Source organism: Numenius arquata, chromosome 4 (genome assembly GCF_964106895.1).
Source record: "Numenius arquata chromosome 4, bNumArq3.hap1.1, whole genome shotgun sequence".
Lineage (NCBI taxonomy): Eukaryota > Metazoa > Chordata > Aves > Charadriiformes > Scolopacidae > Numenius > Numenius arquata.
The window spans coordinates 19,956,564-19,978,447 of record NC_133579.1 but is presented as its reverse complement, the minus strand read 5'-3'; the positions used below and the strand labels follow the sequence as shown (position 1 = coordinate 19,978,447).

The window sequence follows — 21,884 nt, the reverse complement described above, 5'->3', positions numbered from 1 at the left end:
GGAGACAGGAGGGTCTCGCCAGCTCCTCTCCCCTACCGAGGGAGCGCCTCCTGCTCCTCCCGCCCCTGCTCTCCCCCCTCCAGCTCCCTTGAACTCCAAATGAGGCCCAGCTGCCCTAATGGCCTCGGGCGGTGTTAGGAAATCAGCTGCCCGCTGCTGGCTTTGGTCTCCGGGGCTCCCCGCTTCCCCCTGCCGCTGCCGCTCTCGCACTCTGCCCTCTGGTACCTCCTCCTGCCCCCCGCATCTTACACAAACGCATCCCCGACGAGCCTTCCTCCTCCTCTGCATCCATGCTGCAGAGAGCAGCGCTCATACAAGTGGCTTTGCTTTACTTGGCTTTTCCAATTACAATCTCATTTGTTTTTTCTCGGCATGCTGGAAATGTCCTCCAGTAATATTAACCAACCTTCTCAGGTGAATCCACAACAATCGCCATCCGCAAGCAAGTCTTTCTGTATAGATTCCAGGGAGGCAAATTAAATAGCCTTGACTGGCCAACATTTTTTTTTCCCTGTGTGCATACCGTATTTTATTAAGAGTTTCCCATCAAAATGAAAATAGTTCACATAGATTGTATTCACCATACAGATTGTAGAAAATGTGGAGGATGAACAGACTTCAGGCAGATGATGTGCTGTGGGAACTGCAAATTTTCGGATGCTTAAAGATTGTTTCACATTTATTATGGTATTTCAACTGAAGTCTTTTCATTTGAATACATTTCTGAAATCCTACCTTAAGCACGTTGTACCTGATGTAAAATTCCATAGCACAGAAATTAAATTTTATAGCATGCAATTTAAAGATACAATAGTTTGTCATGATTTCACTGACATTTATGGAAATATCATCACTGGTTTTAGTAACATCACCAGGATTTCACTCACTTTGCTGTTCATCAATTCTTTGTTCAAAGGCAGATTGCCTGACAGGATTTAGTGTACTGCAACCTTAATACTGCTTCAGTGTAACTTTTTCCTCAACTCACTTTGTAAGCTGTGTGTTTGTACACACTCCCAGCCATTTCCAAATTTAATGAAAGCTTACAGAGTGAAAAAGAGAATCTGAAATATTTTATTTCTGAATGTTTCACATTAAGAAATTGTGTTTCACTTTTGTTGTCTCTGGTTGGAGTAGGGAAATGCTGTTGCCCTAAAATTTATTAAAAGCAGGTCTAAGTCAAAGATGAGGAATTCTTTACCCAAAGTTGTACAAAATCTTTGACTGAGCAGAGAACTGAGATTCTCTGTTGGGCTGGAGGTAAGTAATTAAATAAGCTTTGTTACCTATGTGTTCCAGTAGTATAGTAGTATTTAGATATTTGTCTATACCAGCAGATCTCAAATGCTGCTATAACAGCTGTCATCATTATTGTCCTTCTACAGGTGGCCCTGAGGACCTGGTAAAGCAGGAGTGGAATTGTAGGTTTTCTAAATACCAACTTATCTTCTTGGCCAAGGTCTCTTCCTGGTCATAGGGCTAGGTGACATCTAGTGAAGGGAAGTACAAAGATAACATTAAAAGGTTTTGTACTTTTCTGTCTATTGATTTAACTGGGGAAAAGCTTATCTCTGTTGAAATAAAATTCTACGAAAATGCAGTCTTCTATTCAGAATATTGGAAAATGTTAGATTGCTGTTTCTTTGGAGCAAATGTCATATGGTATAATGATTCAGCAAAGCGGAAAATTTCATGTTTCAGTGGGTCTCCCTCAGTGTGTCCTAAACCCTCCCATGGCCATCCTGCTACTAAACGTGTACGCTTGAGATTCTGTATCCTAATGCTGCAGGCACAATTGTAACAGGCTGTGGGCTGTCTGTCTAATGTCACCCAAGGAGTATTAATGATCTGCAGGTCTGTGCTTGAATATTTCGTGAAGTTCCTAAATTTGTCATTCATATAAACATAAATGTTAATTGTCAAAGCAGATATTTAAATGATTGTTATCACTATACTAGTATAAAGCATAATTTAAAATTAAAAAAAATCACAGCATTTGCTGTGTATGGTTTGGATGTTACTTATTTCTCTCTTTTTTGATTTACAACTTTCTTTTGTAAGACTATGACTAGATCATTTGAGTTATATGGATCAGACTACATGTAAATCATAGTATTATATTGAAGACAAGAGGTGAAGACCCTAAAAAGACAGAGAACTGACCTTCTGTGTAATTTCAGTTAATATTAGCAAGAACAAAAATTCAAATTATTGGATGTCTCTGTGTATTATTTCTCTGCAACTGATGGCTTACTGACAAGTAAAATCGTGTAAACACACTATTAGACAAGTAGTGATGAAGACAAATTTGTTTTTTACTTTCTGTATTATGCACCCTTCTGCAGTCTACTCTGAAAATCCAAAAAAGACAATAGTAATGATTTTATCTACCGTCCATTAAATTCTACACCAGGCAGGTTCTTGAGGCTGTTGAGAGGCCGTGTATGCAGAAGACACAAAGCAGTGTGTTGGAAATGTGCTAAAAGCTGTTATTGAACAAAGAGGATACAGTCTGCCAGATTGAGAGAGAAACGTGAACACGTAGTACTAGTTAGAAGTGTTATTTTCATAGCATACTTTCTTATTAACTTTATATCACTGTCATGATGGACGTTAATAAGACCTCAGTCTTCATTTGTAAATGGTCTGCATATGCACTTTCCCACCCCCTTATCAGCTGTTTTCTTTATGTTTTTAGATCATGGGGAATTCATATGCAGGGCAACTAAAATCTGCCCGTTTTGAAGAAGCTCTTCATAACTCTATAGAAGCTTCTCTGAGATGTAGCAGTGTTGTCCCACGGCCAATCTTCTCACAGCTGTACCTGGATCCTGACCAGCCTCCTTTCTTGTCGGAAGGTAACCATGAAAGTATGGCACATTTCAATTGTTGTTTTTTCTGTGTGAGAAAAGGGTGGGATACGTTTCATTAAAAAAACAGAAAGCCTCACATTTCATTGTGTGATATAAAATCTGAATCTTAGGCCTCACTAAGGAGAAGGGGTATCATGCTGGTTGTTTTAAAAGGAGATAGATGCAAGTGCTGTTGAAAAGTTTTGTTGTGTTTTTTTTATTCTTGCTCAGATGTGAAGCCAAAGGTAGAAGAGTTGGATAAAGAGTTAGTACATCGCTATTCACAAAATGGAAACCTGGACTTTTCTACCAACCAAACTGTTAATGAAATGGAAGATGAAGAGGAGGATGAAGACTTGTCAGATTCAAGTAGTCCACCAATCCCGTATTCACAAAAACCTGCCCCGGAAGGGTCTTGCACTACTGATGGTTGGTGTCAATTCTTTTACATGTGGGATCTTTACAACTAATTCTCAGTATAATGTATCGTCTCTAAAGTTAGAAACTCTTGAGCTAGGAAGCCTGGAAATACGCGTTATAGTCAAAGTCTTAAATATGAGAAAATGTGGATTAAGAGGACTTGTTTCAGGACTTCCTGGACACAGGAGCTGTGTCCAGTTCTGGGTTCCGCAGTTCAAAAAGGACAGGGAACTACTGGAGAGAGTCCAATGGAGGGCTACAAAGATGATCAGGGGACTGGAGCACCTCTCTTATGAGGAAAGGCTGAGAGACCTGGGTCTGTTCAGCCTGTAGAAGAGAAGACTGAGAGGGGATCTTATCAATGCTTATAAATATCTAAAGGTTGGGTGTCATGAGGATGGGGCCAGACTCTTCTTGGTGGTGCCCAGCGACAGGACAAGGGGTAACAGGACACAAGCTGGGACACAAGAAGTTCTATCTGAACATGAGGAAAATCTTCTTTGAGGGTGACAGAGCCCTGGAACTGGCTGCCCTGAGAGGTTGTGGAGTCTCCTCGGGAGATATTCAAAACCTGCCTGGACACAATTCTCTGCATCCTGCTCTGGGCGAACCTGCTTTAGCAAGGGGGTTGGACTAGACGATCTCCAAAGGTCCCTTTCAACCCCTACCATTCTGTAATTCTGTGATAAAATATAATGTATTATTTGAAAGCAGGGTCTAAGACTCGCTATGTCACTCAGTTTCTTAAAGCCCCTTATTTTCTTTGGTCATCGTCAAATGCAAATGCTTACGGTTTTGCCTTTATCCTTTCCAAATGCAGCTTACTTGAGCGTGTTTACTCTCTGAAACAAGGTACCACTGGTTTCCCTGTAACACAAAGAATAGAAAGGCTGGCTACTATGGAAAGCTGGGGAATATTGGGAGAATTTGTTATGCACACAGAAGTGTGTTTGCTATCCGTTGGAGGCTTGTAAATTGGTAGGAGAGACTTAAGAAAGTATAAAACGATGTATTCCTAGGAAGGTATTCTCAGTTGAGGACAAGTATCAATAAAGGCTGCAAAATCTGTGGAGAACAGGAGCAGTTCTGATCCCTTCTGTTAAAGAAATGTAAAATAAACCGGGCAGGATGCAGAGGAAAACCAACAGGATGGTAAAAGGAAGGAGTTCTATCTAACAAGGCTCTTTGCATACCATGACAAAAGCTGAGAATGGCATATGCCTACACCTTCAAAATATATCAAGGGTAAAACACTAGGGAGGGAGAAGAGCTGATCATGCCAACAAGGCCCTGCAGAAGTGTGATGGATGCATAAAATGGTTGTGAATGCATTCAGGTTAAAGGTTTAGGGTTCTCTAACTATTGGTGATGTGGTTGTGCACCAGCCTGCCAGTAGCAGGAACAGGGCTCAAAACCTTACCTGCCTCCAAGGCCACCATTCATTCGATTGAGAAAGACCTTTTTATATGACATCAAGAGATCTTTCTCAGTCTGACTCACATGTTCTGGTGATCCCTGATTGTGCTTGCATGCCCAGACAAAACTGTTAGTTGTGAGTTTCCAGATAAAGGTCTATGGCTTTGCTTGAGAGGTGACCTTCCATCCAGGTGCAGACTGCTCCATGTTCTCCAGTGCCTTTGCCTCCTCTGCTCAGCACTGCTTCATGAGGCTGCCCTGTCCAACGTGGCACTGCAAGGAGGTGCTCAGCTGTGAATCACTCACTGCAATACAAACCTCTGTGCTGTGGCTGCATATTGCATGTCACAAGGTTATGCCTAGTTATGCTATAGTTTCATAATATATGTAACTATATGCTCATGTATATATGTAATATTACGCTTTTTAGTATGTCCTGGAAAAAGATGACCTACCAGGGGCAGTTCTATGTTTTGATTTTTATCTAGAAGTCTTTTATGATCAGAGCACCCTAGAAGAAAGTTTCCTATGTTGCATCCACAGAATTTTAGGCTTGTTCGTTACTCTTTGTCAAGTTTACCATTCTGAATTCACAAAATCTGTCTCGCTCTTCAATGCTGTTCTCAAGGAGCTGATTTAAGAGAAGGGTATTTTTGTATGTGGAAAAGAAAAGGAGAATACTTTTTTGAAAGTACTGCTAATAATCAGTTAGGACAGTTTTACATAAGTGTTTAAAACACCCAGGTTCCCAAACATTCACACTGCAGACCGTATCTCAGCAAGATATTAATCTGATAGCTCATCTTTCATCTCATGAATATGCCCTTCCAGAGCCGTAAGACAGGATCCCTGCCATTGTTTACATCCCTTATCTTAGTTATTTAATTACAAAGATAAATAACATTAGGAAAATCTTAAAGAATACTGATAGACTAATTGAAGTCACTGTAATTGGACGCTTTAAGCTAAGCATGTATTTAATTGCTTATCCAAGAGCAAAAAGCTGCAGTCCGTAGCTCCGCTTGCTGTAAATCCTGTCTCCCACTTTTAGTGCAGATGGGGTGAAACCTTTTTCCCTTTTCAGGTATTTGTGTTTGCTGTTCCTGAATTCAGGATTTATACCATAACCATTGTATTATTTTCTGTGGTCACTTGTTCTTCTAGGCAGATGGCAGAGTTGTCAGTCACATAGGTGCAGAAAGTAGATCTTAATGCCTTTAATCATCAGTTAAAAAAATAAGTGCCTCACAAGTGACAGTTTGTTGGATGTTCGTTCTCAGCTGGCCATAATATTAAATACCTTAACTCTCCTGTTAGCCCATTGCAAAGAGCAACTGCATTTGCCATTGCTCCTTACTATTAGTCATAAAAGTAAAGACTTTGTAATCAAGAAGAATAATGGTATTTAGGGGATTCACTTATGTTCTGGGGGTCTTCTTTCTGCTTATCACAAACTTTTATAACTAACTTACATCTTCCCTGAAAATAAGGTTTCAAGAAAAATACCTCTTCATTTTCAGACAGTCACCTCAAATAACACAAAAAAATAATACTTCTGAACCACTTGTTTGCTGTAGCTTTGAAACAGCCAGGCTATTTCTAATTTGTGGAGTAGCATTTTATGCAAGCTGTGGGAAACACAATAGTAGCACCTTTCTTTTGTTAGTAAATCCTCAATTTACCTGGTGCTTAAAGAAGGGCTAAAGTAGTTTCAGAGGCAATTAAGTAAGCAGGTACTTAACACCTGATCAGTTACTGTGAAGTTACAATAGCAAGTGACAGTGACCAGTAATTCATATGTAATTCTTGGAAGCTAATTCCTTATGCAAATACCCCATTTATTGCAGTACAACAAGAGGCCGGTAACCCACATTGAAACTGCTTCTTGTTACTGGTAGGGAAAGGGAAAATATATACAAATTTAATTTTTAAGAAGATTCCAGCACTTGTAGGTGTCAACAGTTGCGACGGTACATTTTCATTTTCAGGATGATGAGATTGGATTAACTTAAATGAAGTGATGTTGGGGAATGCAAATGGGCTTCTCAGACGCAAAACCTAATGAATTTTCTTTCAAAGAAATGCAGATAATGTCTGTAAGAGCTATTCATTATTCTTTTTTTGACTACTCTTGGTATTTGCAAATCTCTAATCAGAATCTAAATGCCTGTTCTTTATTTAAAACAAAGCTGAGATCCTTTAGGAAGATGATTTTTTTTAATGGAACAGCTCAGTTGTGGGCTTTTGCTTTTTATAATTAGACATTGATAAACAATTTTATAAAGAGAAGCTGTTTTGTTTTAATGGCTCATGTTTTTTCCACTTTTCATAATTAGATGCCTGTAAAAGGTACACAGGTAAGTGTGACACCGAAGTGCCATTCTTTTTTCTTAAGAGTTGTACGTATTAGTGTTGTTTGACATAGAAATTTGGGTGCAAATTCAATTATAAATGAATAGATGTGAAATGCAAATGGATTTTGCGTGTTCTAAATGTTAAACATAGGCAGCACAAGTTCTGCTTATACAGAGACATCTTGTCTTGTTTTTCCTAATGTGGAAATGGTTCTCTCTCACGGATAATTAAATATCAATGCAAAATCATGCAAAATAGAGAAACAAAAAGTTTGGGGTCTGTGTATTGCTTACTAGCTAGAAAAAGACAATGTAGCAGAGAAAGGTGTTAATCCCTCCTTCCTCTCCCCACAGCCAGTTACCTGCTTCCAAATTAACATTTCTTGTGTGGGATTTTCTCATTCAGTTTAAAAAAGAAGCAGGAACTTAAAACTAGAAGGGTTGCAGCCCCAAAAGCCAAGGGAAAGAAGGATAATGAAGGGCTCTTGAGTATACCATCTGCTTGTCTTTGAAGGAAAACTCAAGACTTTTATTGCACAGAAGCAGATTTGCATTCTCTCCAGATCTTCTGGTGGAAGTGAGCCCCAGCTGTACCTGGCCAAACTCTGCGGCTTGTCACAAGAGAAGAGCCCCCGGAGGCTCTGTCTGTGCTGCCCCTCTCTTGCTGCTCAACTATCAGAATCCCTTTCCCTTCTGCAGAAGGGGATCCAGAGGAAACTACTTTTAGTGTCAGCCCCTGTGACTTTTCTCCCTCCCTCAGAAAGTGAGGTTTCAGCAGTTGCCTGTGGGCTCTGCTGCCTGTTTGTCAGGAAGCTGTTAGCTTTAGCATAGAGGTAGAGATCCTAAAGATACTGAATTTCAGCAAGATTTGTGAACTTCGGGAGCTGGTTGGATGACATCGGCGTCCCAAAACTAGTGTCCCCTGGGGCAGAAAAGTAATTATAGCTCTCCTCTTACACAGCCTGAACATTACAGAGGCATGTGCTGGCCAGCCAGTCTACATATACCTACCTCTGATCCAGAGATGTCACCAACCAAAGCAGGGGAGATTGTGCAAGGAGGAAGGTGGACATGGAAGGGTTCTGAGAGCACTTTGGGTGCAGTAAGAGAAGATACAGAAGGGTATATCTTAGGTATTGTTTGATGATTAGGCAGGATGCAGCATTTCTACAGTACAGTCCTGCATATCCTAATGGTGGGAAATATTAAATATATTCAGATCAACAGTCTCTCAGGTAAGAGGCTGCTGTTGCCTGTGATAGCAGACTGAGATCCATCAGTTTGTTTCAATGGATACTGCTAAGATGTTATCGAGTAATGCTTATAAACTTATTAAGATGTTGTGATGGGTCTCCTAGGATTTCCTTACACCTTCTCCCCTGGGGACTCATGCAGAATGGGGATGTGCAGTTGCTCATAGTGTAGCTGAAGTTCTTTTGCCCCCATCCTGGATGATAGCAGAGTCTTTCCTTCTGTCTCAGGTGTTGTGGACTGCTGGAGCATTGCTTCACCTCACTGGGACATCAAAACCCTCAAGCATCCAAAGAGGCTCTAAGTCTCTTGTGATTTTCAACCCTCGTGTGCTCTTTCTGAAAGCAAGTCTATATCGAAACATAACTGCTAACAACACTGGCAACCAAAATCTTGCTTTCTTTGATGTCATAGTATTGCTGTTGCTAACAATTCATTCAAAAGCCTCTTTTTAGTCCCTGTTTGTGCTTCTGGCCATTTCCTGAAAATTTTTAGGTAGAAACAAGGCTAAAGAGGAATTGTGTAAAAGCATAGGTTTAAATCTGTCTTGAAATCTTGCCGCACTTGCTGTTTCATAATCCTTATCTACAGATTTCCTGTTTGCCCACATTGTCAATGGTGGATAATTTTTCTAGCTTTAAATCTAGATGTAGGGTGGTATTTTCTAAGCATGTCAGCTACTCAGATTTCACTGAATGCCTAAATATTTAAGGCCAGTTTTGAAAATTCTGGGCATAGTACCCAAATGGCATAAACATTTGAATAAGCAAATTCTATTTTGAATGTAAGGGAGTTTTGTTCCTATATTTATCTACAACTGTTTCTTTCTAAATTACATTGAAAAGTCTAGATAATACTTAGCCTGGTATCTAGCCCTCCATTTGATTAGGATCAATATGTTTCTAAGGAATACACCTTAAAAAGAGTTTAACATACTAAACCCAAATTGCATCTAATCAGAAAAGAATAAACTTTGCTTTAAATATGCAGTTTTAATGGTTTTCCCCTAAAACATAGATGACTCCTTATTGGTAAGTTATGGTTAAAATTTGTTTATTTGTAAATAAAAACTTTAGGCACTTCATTTTGATTCATTGGCTGGAAGAAGGCATGTGCGAGGGGTGAATCCAAGCTAGCTTTCAGCTCGAGTGAGCTGCTGATGGAACTGAGCTGACTGAATAACTGAAGAAACTATTTGGCCAAGAACTGGTTCCACAGATTGTGGGTGTAGGCACAAGACTGAACCTGTATAAGACCATGTTTTCAGCAAGCTGCTGCTTGCCAGGAGGTTTGTGCTTGCTGACTCTGTGCATTCCACTTTGTGCTTGCTCTTTGCCTGGTACAGTTCTGAGATAAAAACAAAAACCGTAAGTTTTCACCAGTTTTGCTGAAGTTTTAAACTGTGGGTTTTAGCACAATAGGTAAGAGTGCAGACACATGTATTAATAATGGTTGAGGTGACTCTTGTTTAAGCTGTGATCACATGTTTCCAGATTCTTAGTTAGTGTCTTTTTCCAGTGGCTTGATTTTTTTTTTTCCTTACAGTTTCTGTAACAATTATGGACTACTTAAATAATATTTTAAATTAAGCATAATTAATATACATTAATAGCTGAAGTCTTAACAGTTATTACAGTAATTTCAAATTTAGTTTGATGTGTTTGTTTTTAACACTAATGTTGATTATTGTGATGATTATCTTTATTTTGAAATATTGATTCATGCAGGTGCATGATGCAGAGACACGTTGTCTCTGTTGTGATATTTCTATGGTTGTAGTGAAAGAATGATCATTGGACATCCTGAAATAGGGGAGGTTTCCACCAGCTGCTGCTGGGAGAGGGGTGAGGCCAGACTGTAGCACTGATACCACAGCTGGAGAAGTGAGAATTGGAGGGGGAACACAAGAGTCTGATTCTTCATAAAACTTGGTAGTTCTTTCATTGACTTCTCCCGAAGGGAAATCAGAAAGCTTGGTGGGATCATATCATTTCCTGTGGAGGAAGCCACACGACATGGTATGAAGCTGCAGCAAGGGAGGTTTAGATTAGGTATTAGGAAGAATTACTTTACTGAAAGAGTGGTCAAGCACTGGAACAGCCTGCCCAGGGAGGTGGTGGAGTCACCATCCCTGGAGGTATTTAAGAAACGTGTAGACATGGCTCTTCAGGGCATGCTCTAGTGCCCGGGATTGTTGGTTTGTGGTGGGGTGTTGTGTGTGAGGTTGTGGGTGTGGGGTTTAGTTGGTGGGTGCTTTTTTTTTTTTTGGTGTTTTTTTTTTGTTTGCTTGTTTGTTTGTTTTTGTGTGTTGTGGTGTTTTTTTTTTTTTTTATGTGGTTGGACTCGATGATCTCAAAGGTCCCTTCCAACCACTAAGATTCTGTGATTCTGTGATTCTGTGACTCTTGCTTTCTGTTATACCTGTCATTTCCTTACTTGAAAGTAGAAATTACTTAATAAAAATAATATGATGGAGCTGTACAGAAAAGCAATTTAGATCCCTGTAAGTCCAGTGTTGAAGCAGATGGAAGAGTCTTTGAATGTTATTGTTAATTTACTTAGTCAATCTAACTTTGAAGTTGGCTTTGGTTTGACCAAAAGATTGGACCAGCTGGACTTGCAGAGGTCCTGTAATTGCTCTGAGCTGTCCCACCCAACCTTTCAAAAACCCGTGGCTGCACCGTGGCTGCTTGGTGGGTGGCTGCCAAGCTCACCCCGAGTCCTGAGCTCCCAAGGGTCCCGTTGTGGTCCCCGACCACAGCTCTGGGCTTCCCTGCTGTGCTTTTTTGTGTGTCCCAGCCTGCCACCTGCTCGCTGCAGGACAGGGAACAGCAGAAGCTCGCTCCAGTCCCCAGTTTTGCCCACATCTGTCGCTGGCTTTAGCCCTATGTTGACCAGAAGCACAAGAACCAACGTTATGTTATTTTGTGCACATATGTGTATTTGGGTGGGAAAAAAATTAATTGGAGACTTGAAGTCATGCGACTTCAAGAGACTCAACTGAGTCATTGAGACTTCAAGAGACTCAATTGGAGACTTACAGAAAACATACTGTACATCTCTAAAACCAGTGAATTAATCTTTTGCTTGCTGGAATTCCTAAAATGTATAGACAAGGTAAAAATTAGATTTTTAAATATTTTTCTTTTGGTAGTTAGTACTAAACTTCAGTCATCAATTTTTATTGTTCCTTTCTATTACTTAGTGATATTTATGTACCAATGCCAGCCTGTTGCAGGAAACAAACCCAAAATTGTTTCTTTTGAAAAGACTGTAAACTAAAATTTGGCAAAGAAAAAATATTCTTTGGGATATTTTAAGAGCTGTTTTCTGTTACAAAATCACAAACTTTCCTTTTTATTTTGCATTGAATTTTTTTAAAAATTGAGTTTCTGGGACATTTGATGAGAGACTTATGTCTGTTCTCTGCCTGAATGTGTTCAGGATCTCTTTAAAATAACGTTTCGCTATTGTCTCTGAAATCTTGAGCTAGTGGATCTGATGAGATACTATCTCCATTTCCTCTATGTCCCTTGAAAAGGATATACTTACAAACTTCAGCTACAGCATCAAGTTGTGAAAACCCATTTGCTTTTGGAACTGATAAAAAGAAGAAAATTAAGCAAAATCTTTTGAAGATTTATCATTTGTTTTGGTTTGTTTTTTAGGTTTTTGTCAAGCAGGCAAAGATTTACGGTTAGTATCTCTGTGCATGGAGCAAATTGATATCCCAGCAGGTTTCCTGTTGGTAGGAGCCAAATCTCCCAACCTTCCTGAGCACATTCTAGTCTGCGCTGTGGACAAGCGGTTTTTGCCAGATGATCATGGAAAAAATGCACTTTTAGGTAAGAGACTTTTTTTTTTTCTTCATACCATAATAATTCAGAGAAAAAGGTCAGTTCAAAATTACCTAAAGTCATTTCAACTAATGATCCTCTATTAGAACTATGTTGAGGAGAGGCTTGTTTTTATTAAATTAAATCCGTAGCTGAACCTGCCTTAAAAGCCCATGTTAAAACAAGTCTCTGATTCCACTATTAACCACAATCAAAGCTTGGTGATTTCTGTGTGGGCAGAAGTCAATTGCAGCCCTGGCATTCTAAATGTGAACTATCCACATACTCTTTATCTCTGCTGATGCTTACAGCATTTTCATTTAGGAAGAAATATGCTTATGCAACTGTAGAAGACAAGCTATCTATTTTCTGTGGATTAAGGAACAAATTCTGCCCTTGGCTCCACCAGGAACGTTATTCTCAATAGGATCTCTGAGGGCAGTTTGGCTCTCAAAATCTAATACACAGGGAAAAAAAACCTACTCATAATTGGTTACATTTTTGAGTTTTAAAATTTTAATACAAGGATGCTTCTTGATGATTGAAGACAGGCATATGTGCACCTGGATTTCCTGCCTGCCTCACAACTGGTACACATTTTAACAGGCTAGTAAAAATGATTTAATGTATTTTGGCTCCTCCAGCCTATTTTGAATTTACTCTCTCATTTCTCCCTCCAGTCATTGTGCTGCCTAGAATATATACAGAAAGACCTTTCAGCAGGGAGGAAATTACGGTAAAGCATAAGTACCCTGATTTAACCACACAGCTCAAATTCTGGTCCAGACCAGCAATATTTTGCATAACTATTGAAATCACCTCCTTTTTGTACTTTTGTGCTTTAATATTATTTCTCCCTTAAACCCATTTAATATGCTACTACACACTCTAAACCTTTGGACCTAATGCAGAAAACCCACTGGCCTGAGTTAGATGGGAGTTGTGATGTGATGTGCTCTTGCTGGGCACGGCTGGGGACATGGGATCCTGGGGTACTCTGGTGTATACTGCCATCCTTGGAGGAGCTGCTCTCTCACTGAGCAGGGGAGGTGTCAAGAGTTGATCAATAAGAGCTCTCTGATAGACAGACAGATGGTGTTTAGTCTGGTTAAATGGGGTGCTACTTGTCTTTGTTGGTAAGCCTTCCTTTCCCCCCGCAGCTTTGTATCCATCTATCATCTCTGATATCATTTGGTAATGAGCCCAGTGACTCACAGCTCTGCTCTGGCATTGCTGATGTTACGTATTTAAATGCCTCTAGGTCTGTGTAACTGGTACCTATGAGCAAAGAATTGACTCGGTAGCTCTGTGAGACCCTGGTGACTGTTTCTGACAACTGTGGAGATGCATCAATAGTTGCTATGGGTTGCAAGGGAGAAGGGAAGGACTGATTCACTTGCAGGAGAAACAGGATGGAGAAATACACTTCTTGGCATCCTCAGCAACATGACAGTAAAAGATGATAATAAGGCACAGTAAGGCTAAAGACAATGGCCTAATTAATAAGAGTTTTATGGAAAATGAATTTTGTCAAAAAGACTGAGCCTCTTTTTAATAAAACTATGAATTTAGCTGACAGGTGAGTGCAGGGACCAGTGTTCTCCAAGGTACTTGGCATTGTGGAACATAATGATAGTAGTGAGGATGAGAAATTGGTTCTGTTACAGATCTTGAACTGATTAGTAAATGGAAAAAACCAAAAATAAAGCATTTCTATTAGGTACTCATCAGCCCAGCACTATTATAAATCATTATTGGTGTTCCAGAAAGAATATAAAGTATTTTTTCATTAAGGGCTGAAAGTGATTCAGAAGTGAGTGGACTGGCAAATAAGCTTGAAGAGCTTAATTGTTAGCACTAGATAATAGAGGGCTTATTCGAACAAGGATTTTAAGGCAGGATCATTTCAGAACATGCGCTGTACTTTGTTCTAGGAGATGTTAAGACCACTGCTATCTGTGTGCAACGTTGCCATTAACATAGTTGTGAATGGCACTGCAAATAAGGGTGCATATAATCCTCAGTCTGGACCCTGTCCTCCAGATGTCGACTCAAAATTTCATCCCCTTCTGTGAAACCATGTTGGAAACATTGCAAAAAGGCAGTCTTCTGCTATTATTCCTAAATATGTTACTTTCATGAGAAGTTGTAGATTTTTAAAAAACATTCTGAAGCACTCCTAACTTTTTCCATTAAAATCTTGACATTTAAGGTCTTTGAAGACCTTAATAAGATGTAAAGTTCAGCTTACTTGACAAGTGCCTTCTTTAGGGAGTCTCAGAGAAAATGCACTAGATATTAAGGTTAATTTTAGCCATATGAAGTTGTAGTGGCTACTAGGAGTTAGCTACTGTTCTGAGAAAGCGGAAGCATGCAGCTTGGATTCCATGTTTTTTAATGTAGAAATGTAGAAGTAGAATAGGACACCTCATAGAAATATCTTAGCCTGGCATCATAGCTTCACCCCACCAAGTAGTTGTTCCTCTCTGCACTGTGTAGAGTTGAAAATTGGTGGTGGGATTTTGGCATAAGTTAGTGTGACTTAGATAGAAGAGTTTCAAAAAAGCTAAGACTAAAATCTGCCTGTGTTTGGCTGCTTCCTGACACGTGTGTGTTGAGCAGGCATCTACAGTAGCTGGCTGGCTGGAGGCCTCCAGTCGCTCTGGACTGGATGTGCAGGTCGGTTAAAATGGCCTTATTCCTTGCAGATAGTACAAGTCATTTAATCTGTCATATACCTTCTGCTTCCTTCTTCCAGGATTTTCTGGGAATTGTATAGGTTGTGGAGAAAGAGGATTTCGATACTTCACAGAATTTTCCAATCATATCAACCTGAAATTAACCACTCAGCCAAAGAAGCAGAAGCACTTAAAGTACTACCTAGTAAGAAGCTCCCAAGGTGTACTGTCAAAGGGACCCCTTATTTGCTGGAAAGGTAATTAAGGTGTCCGTTCACTTAGGGGTTCTTTATTACATTAGTGTGGTGGCGAATGAAAAACTGAAAGTTGCTGTTGAAAAGAAGTGCATTCAAAAGTAACTGTAGAGGATGAATGTCTTTACTGCTTGAAGGAAAAATTACCACTGATTTCAATGAAGTCTGGATTTTGCCAACAGGTTTATTTAAGTCCTAATAGTAGCCATGCAATTGTAAATTGTCTTCCTCCATCTCCCTGTGCTTTCAGTGGGAGCCCTAAATCTACCCTCTTGGGGTGTGCAACCATTTTGGAAGAAATAAGGTTGCTCAGTCTGCTGATTCTTTTCTGTGCCTGAAGCAAGATGACTCACAGCCAGGGCTCCAACACTGGCTTTCCACTGATATTCGTCTTAGCAGGTGCAATTCAATCTGTCTATTGCCTGAGGACAGCTAGCATGCCATAAGATTAAGAAAGCTCAGGTCACTGATTTCAGGGAAAGAGGAGAAATCTTGCATACTCTTGCCGTTTACAGTGTGTTTTACACTTGGGCTTACCCTCTACTGGAGCAGCCTGTGCAATAGTCTTATGTGCTAAAGAGATGACATTTGTCACCCCAAGGCAAGGTAGCCACGGGGTCTGTTACTGGAGGATGCAGGTTTTTGGTGCTAGAGCCATGCAAAGACTCAAGGAGAGAGTGGTTTACCTACTCCCTGTCTACTAAGTTGGTATATATGCAGGCTCCTTGTCTTCCTCAGCTGTGGTTTCACTCAGTAAAGACAGAGTTCAATCTGGTACCTGTTGCCAAAGAGGATGATACGAGGAGAGGAGAAGCTCCACAGGAGGACCGACACATATCTGAAGAGTCACATCCTCGTGTGAATGGCAGCATGACACCAGAAAGAGATGGTTATCACTGAACTGTATGAGTGATTATAGTATTGTATCAGTTAGTGGTTCAAAGAGATCCTGGCTTCAGCTGCTTTTCTCAGTTATGAGCTTTAGAGTAGATGTGTTTTTCAGAGCATTTTTCACAAAAACTACAGAAAGATTTAATTTGGCATCTCTTTTTGAAGTTCCAAATGCAAAAAAAGGAAACCTTATTTTAATTTTGAAATCCTTTTTCTGAAACCCCTCCCTGATGCTTATGCTGTTGGGGTTGTTGTGTGTCCTGGTAAATGCTGTCAGGGGCAACACGCATGAAAAACTAAAATGTTCTTCTGATCGCCAATGTAAAGGTGTGGAAGAGGCAGATACTGGGCTTGCTTTGGTTATATGGTGATTGCAAGTGTTTTGAGCACCCATGAAAGTTTAGAAAATCAACCAAGTATTGTCCTCATGACCATTATTTTGATAGTCTCTATCCCCGTGTTGCTACCTTCCATCTGGCAACCATTCACCCTTTACTTACGTTAAAGGTCTAATTAGAAGAAGATAAATGCTCTTAAACATCCTATTCTCTTTAAACAAAACCTGGTTAGATCTCTGTTTAAAAAATGTATTAATGTGCGATTTTTAAGGTGACTTTCTCCTCCCTCAACTCAGTTTTCATCCAGAAACTCACAGTGTTGAGATCTCCCTGAAGGTTTTGTGGAGGCATACTAAGAATCTGGGTTTCAGCACAATTTCCCCTTTTTGAAGGGCAACATATGATGGTTTGTGTCAAGGTTGTACCACAGAAGTCGCTGAATGTTTCCTGGGATATGTCCAATACCTCCAAATCTCTTGGAAGCTGCAAACTGAGAGCTCTTGCCATTTTGCAGCGTCTGGTCTGTGTTTGCCTGGCCCTCTGAGTGATCCCCGGGGAGGTTTTCTTAATTAGAAGACAAAGTTGGCTAAACTGCTAGAGCCGTATTTTCATTGAATGCTGCCATTTGCTGCTGTTTGTTGTACGTGCTGTATGTATGCTTTTAACATTTTGTCACCTTTCGCCACCGTGTTGCTGAACTGGAAGGCAGGCCTTGTTAATATGTACTGTAGCTGCTTCGTTTGCAGAATGTAGAAGCAGGCAATCATCTGCCGCTAGCCTCTCTGCTAAACCAAATTCTTCGGTGTCACCGTCCGCGACCCCAGAGGGTGGATCAGCTAATGGATACAAATCAGGGTTCACTCAGACAGGTAGGAGCTGAAAGTGCTGTAAAGATAACCATTGGGGGTGGTAAGTTATCTCAGATACCGGTGGTTCAGGGATGCCGTAAACAACTGGGTATTTACCTCAAGCCGTGTATAGATTACAGTGGGGAGGAGACCTTTCAAAATTTGCTTTGTGAAAGATTAAGACCCAGGTGAGGCTGAAGGTTAGCTTTAGTCCTCATAAGAATAGCCGGTTAAAAGATCTTATGATTCATTTATTTGATTCTGTGTCTCCCTGTGTTAATTTAATTTTTTTGTGGGTCTTAAAAAAATTTGAATTACAGATCTATAGGGAGGTATGTAGGCTAGGCTATTTGTCTTGAAAAAAAAAAAATCTCCTTTTGGGGTTAGGGGGGCAACTTCTATTTATGTGCTTGCTTGCTTATTTATTTATTTCAATTTTATTTCACACAAGGGTGTGCTTAGGATAGCAATTTCCCCATAAGCATACAGTAGTTTTGTGTTATGTGAGCTAGCATGCAGATCATAACCAGTCTAGAAAGCTGTTAATGACATACTTAAACAAGGAGAAACTATAAAATTCAAATGGATGTTGGCTGACAAAGAAGCAGCATCTTGATTTCATTTATTTATTTATTTATTGCAAATAGGTAGGGTGCTTTTCTTTGAGCTTTTTTTTTCTCATGGCTTTATTGCAGCTTTAACTATGCTGTTATATGTTTTTGTGTCTGTTTGTGCTGTTTCTTGAAAAATTAAAAACAGGAGAGAACTTTCTATTAGTTGTTGTAATTGGCTGATATGTATGTACCAGAACGTATATTTCTCTAGAGGAGTATGAAATGCAGATGAAAAAACAAGGTTGTTAAAATACTTCTTCCACTTACAAAGTATGTTAGAAAGGAATAACAAACAAAAGCTGAACATATGCATTCTCATGAAATTGTAATCACTGATCAGTATGTTCAGAGACACTTTCCCCAGGTGGTCACCCCTGTCTCTGTTTAGGAAGCTGTATGCTTTAGGCTTTGGTGAAAATTAAATCGGAACGTTGTTTAAACATCTGCATTTCATTGCATGATCCTTTGGCTTCCAGATCCTGGCATGAGAACTGTGCAGATGCATGAGAATCTATTTATTTCAAATGACAAGCGATACAATATTTGCACAGATTTGTCTTCCATTGTACCTGTCAAGTTAATAGATACACCTTTTATATACTGCTTTCTCCTTATCACTGACTGTGATTTTCAGTCTGCTTGGTGTTTCTGTGTGTCACTGTTTGTACTCTTAGGTCACGGTTGTCAAAACCTTTTCATCTCCCTCTGCTGTTATCTTCTAGTGAAGATAATGCCACATGCATACATATGAATCCCCTGTGACCGGGAGGAGGGGGGAGGGCACCTTTTTCAGTGACGTGTATTCTGACATGTGTCGCCTATGATGGAGGTCTGACTTTTCCTCTCCTCGGCTCTGCACAACTGTTTGAGTTGAATTCTCAGTTATTTTAAACCAGGAATACTTATTAACAAGTTGCTTTCTGAATTTGTTTTCAGTTTATTGTCAACTCGTACCCATTTTTTCCTTTTAAAGTTGTGTAAATATTTCTCCTTTCTGCCCTTGTAAGCGAGCGCTTCAGTCTCCAATTTGTAGAAGACACCTGTAGGTAGACAGTTGTGAGCACACTCAGAGTACTGTGTTGAAATGCTAATTTTGTGACAGAAATTAGAGCACAAGAGAGTTTTGAAATACCTTAGCTAAAGCTGATAGTATGGTGTGGCCGTGACATTGCAGTCAGGTGTTGGGGCCCCCTTTCAAAATAACACGGGAAGATGCAGTTCTGTGGCAGAGGAGAGGCAACTGGCAATGCAAAAATGGCTGAAACCTTGAACTGAAACAAATACTGAGTTTTAGGCAGATACACAAGAGGGAAAGCTTCCGTTCATGTGTTAAAAGGGTGTTAAACAAGTAAAAACAGGGTTTTACAATAGAAAGATGAACAATTTTAATAACTGGTAGTACTACAAGTTCTGCTTAGGTACCAGTGTGATGTTTAAACATATACCAGCCACATCTGCGTTCACAGATAAAATTTCAAGAAAATGTATTAGAACTAGGGAAAAGGAAAAAAAAAAAAAAACCCAAAGCTACTGGATAGTTTACTCTGAGGAAAGCTTTAATCCTACTTACTTGCTACATTGTATTTAATGAGAGACCAGCGTTTTCCTCCAAAGCCCCTGACCTGGTGGTCTGTTTTGTTAGCTGTTCAGCATATTTTCTGTGAACATGGACAAGGTTTTCTGGTGGAGCAACAGCAGCAGAGGCTTCTGTGTTCGTTCCCCATCCCAGTTACTCCGTCTGGCAAAGCAGACTCTCCTCTCCACCCTCTGTCACCAAATGGTGTGTGACCTGAGGGTGAATGTATTTGGCAGATCAAGTTTGGTCTTTGCCTTCTGTTTTTCTTTCCCTGACTGTTTTAGTAGGACATCTGTAGGTGAACTTAGCCTACTTTGCCTACTTGCTGCAAACTGCTTTCTGGACAAACACTGAGTTAATATTTTTTTGCCTCAGTTACAAGAATTTGGATTTGTCTGTATCAGCATCTGATCAAATTTTTGTTGAAGTAAATTGCAGATAATTAAACGCCTGATGTTAAAGTAGGGGCTTACGTGCTGAGAGGTTTGGGATCAGTTCTGATGTACAGTTTTATACTGGGCAAGTATGAGAGTTTATTTGTTCTTCATTTTGTCCATCTAGAAAATACGACTAGTATATTTCAGCCTCCGGTAAAGTGCTCTAAGGAGTTGCTGATTTTTAATTAATGCAAAGAATTTGGGCTCAGATACCTTTCATTTCTCACCCATACTTAAAAGTGGACATACACTTTTCATAGCCTTAGAGACAGTAGTTCAGTAAGGAGATTATGTATTTGATATTTTTTTCTGCCCTGAGTCAAGCTCAGCTGCGTCTGACAGAGGTTCAGTAACTTGTTCTTGAAAATCTCAGGTGATGAAGACTCCACATGCTTTTTAGGCAACTTGTTCCAGTACTTATTCCCTGTGCTTGCTGGGGGCAAGTCACATAAACTCTTTGCCTTAGCTTTCTCATCTGTAACATGGCATAGCTGTGTTTACTTGCCTATCCCACAGGGGTATTTTGAGGAGCAACGAGATGGCCCTTTTTACCGTTAAAATATGTTTTGAGTGTATGCGAATACAAAATATTGTGGAAGAGATCAATCGGTAGATTGTGAGATTCTATAGAAATGCCTGGTCAAATGTTTTTTACAGCTCCTAAAAGATACCGATACATGATGATTTATTAGGAGTGTGAAAAAATTGTTTGTATTGTATGCAGAGATGAGTTTAGATAAATGTGTGTGATTGTTCATCTGTCTATAATACAAATAATATATGCACATACATATATATTATTTTTAATCATTATTTAATTAAACCACTTGTTTTCTCAGATTCTTCAGTATTCAGTCCGGCAAAATCATCTTCTGCTGTTAACTTAAGTGGAACTCAAGAACCATCCCGGAACAAGAACATTGTGAAACCTCTGGCTCTGTCAGTACAACTCGTAGGAAAGGCATTTGCTGCAGGTATGGCTTTGCTCTCCAGAATAGCTGAAAGCCAAGGGAATTACCAGCTTAACAGCCGAGAATTAAGGGAGTCATCTTTTTGGTGGAAAAATGAAAGGAAAACATTCACTAGCATTCTCCAAAACTGTCATGTTCTTGTAGTCCTCCACACAGAAATTTTTGATAGCCGTTACTGTCCGCAAGCTGAGCCACACCTTGGCTTTCAGATTTGACGTTCTGGTAAAAGTGCATGTCATATCCCTCTTTGCATTTCCTAAGATATCTAAGATATGATCTGAGAGCCGTGGATATGAAACTGAGAGCCGTGTGGTGTTCTGCATTTGTAACAGGTATAGTTCCTCCAGAACATTTAACGGAATTTAGTCTCATTTAAAGGACTTTTAATATCCGTGCTGTTTTAATTATTTCTCTCTAGATTGTGTGTTTAATAAATTGGAACCCTCAGCTGTGGCATCTAAATCCCTCACTGGTACTCTGTTGTGATATTCTGATTGTTTATTACCCTAGCTGGTTAGTCCTCTAAGCAATGAAAAAGAATTATCACACTTATTTCAGGGAAACTTGCTTGAATATGAAAAAATATAAATGTATTTGGTTTATATATGCACATGAGCATTATGTTTTATAGATGGTATATTATATCTGCTATTTTATACAATAAATATTGTTATATATGCATAATATTATTATGTTGTATCTAATGAATCATTAACAGTTCTTTGTGTAAAATACCCTTTTCCCCTTCATACTTCTGTAAGAGAATTTATCATGCACAGAAATTACTTTCCACCATTTCAGCCACTTCTGTAACTGACCCACATCCACCGTATCTGTCCAGACCAAATCATTGACTCAGAGTACAATTGGGGAGCTTCCAACGGACAAGTCATGTTATTCAAATTTTGCTAATTGGCAACCTGAGAATCTTGTGCCTGAATTTATTTGGATGACTGTGGCTGGAGAGTTCCATGCTATGTTACTTTAAGCCAAATACCCATATCTTAAACTTTTTCTGTTGCAGCTGGTATCAGGAAGCTGCTGCACCACCTCCTGCTGTTGCTCCTGGAATATGTTCCTGGGAGCTAAATCCTTCTGGAGCTGGCAGATACTGCAAGGAGCTATTGCCTGCACTGGGCTCTATCTCT

The 21,884-nt window shown here is 39.7% G+C and overlaps 1 protein-coding gene across 2 annotated transcripts in view; it reads left to right on the top strand.

Annotated features, from left to right (window-relative positions):
• Positions 1-2,701: 2,701 nt before the first annotated feature.
• Positions 2,702-21,884, top strand: part of GREB1L (GREB1 like retinoic acid receptor coactivator) — a 64,092-nt gene continuing 44,909 nt past the window's right edge. The window contains exons 1-6 of one of the 2 annotated variants that reach the window (XM_074146341.1): positions 2,702-2,858; positions 3,084-3,281; positions 11,962-12,138; positions 14,888-15,064; positions 17,037-17,159; positions 20,605-20,739. In XM_074146341.1, coding sequence (XP_074002442.1) covers positions 2,702-2,858; positions 3,084-3,281; positions 11,962-12,138; positions 14,888-15,064; positions 17,037-17,159; positions 20,605-20,739 — 967 coding nt within the window. Of the gene's footprint in view, positions 2,871-3,083; positions 3,282-11,961; positions 12,139-14,887; positions 15,065-17,021; positions 17,160-20,604; positions 20,740-21,884 lie in introns of both variants that reach the window. The other variant, XM_074146340.1, reaches the window with a different exon arrangement.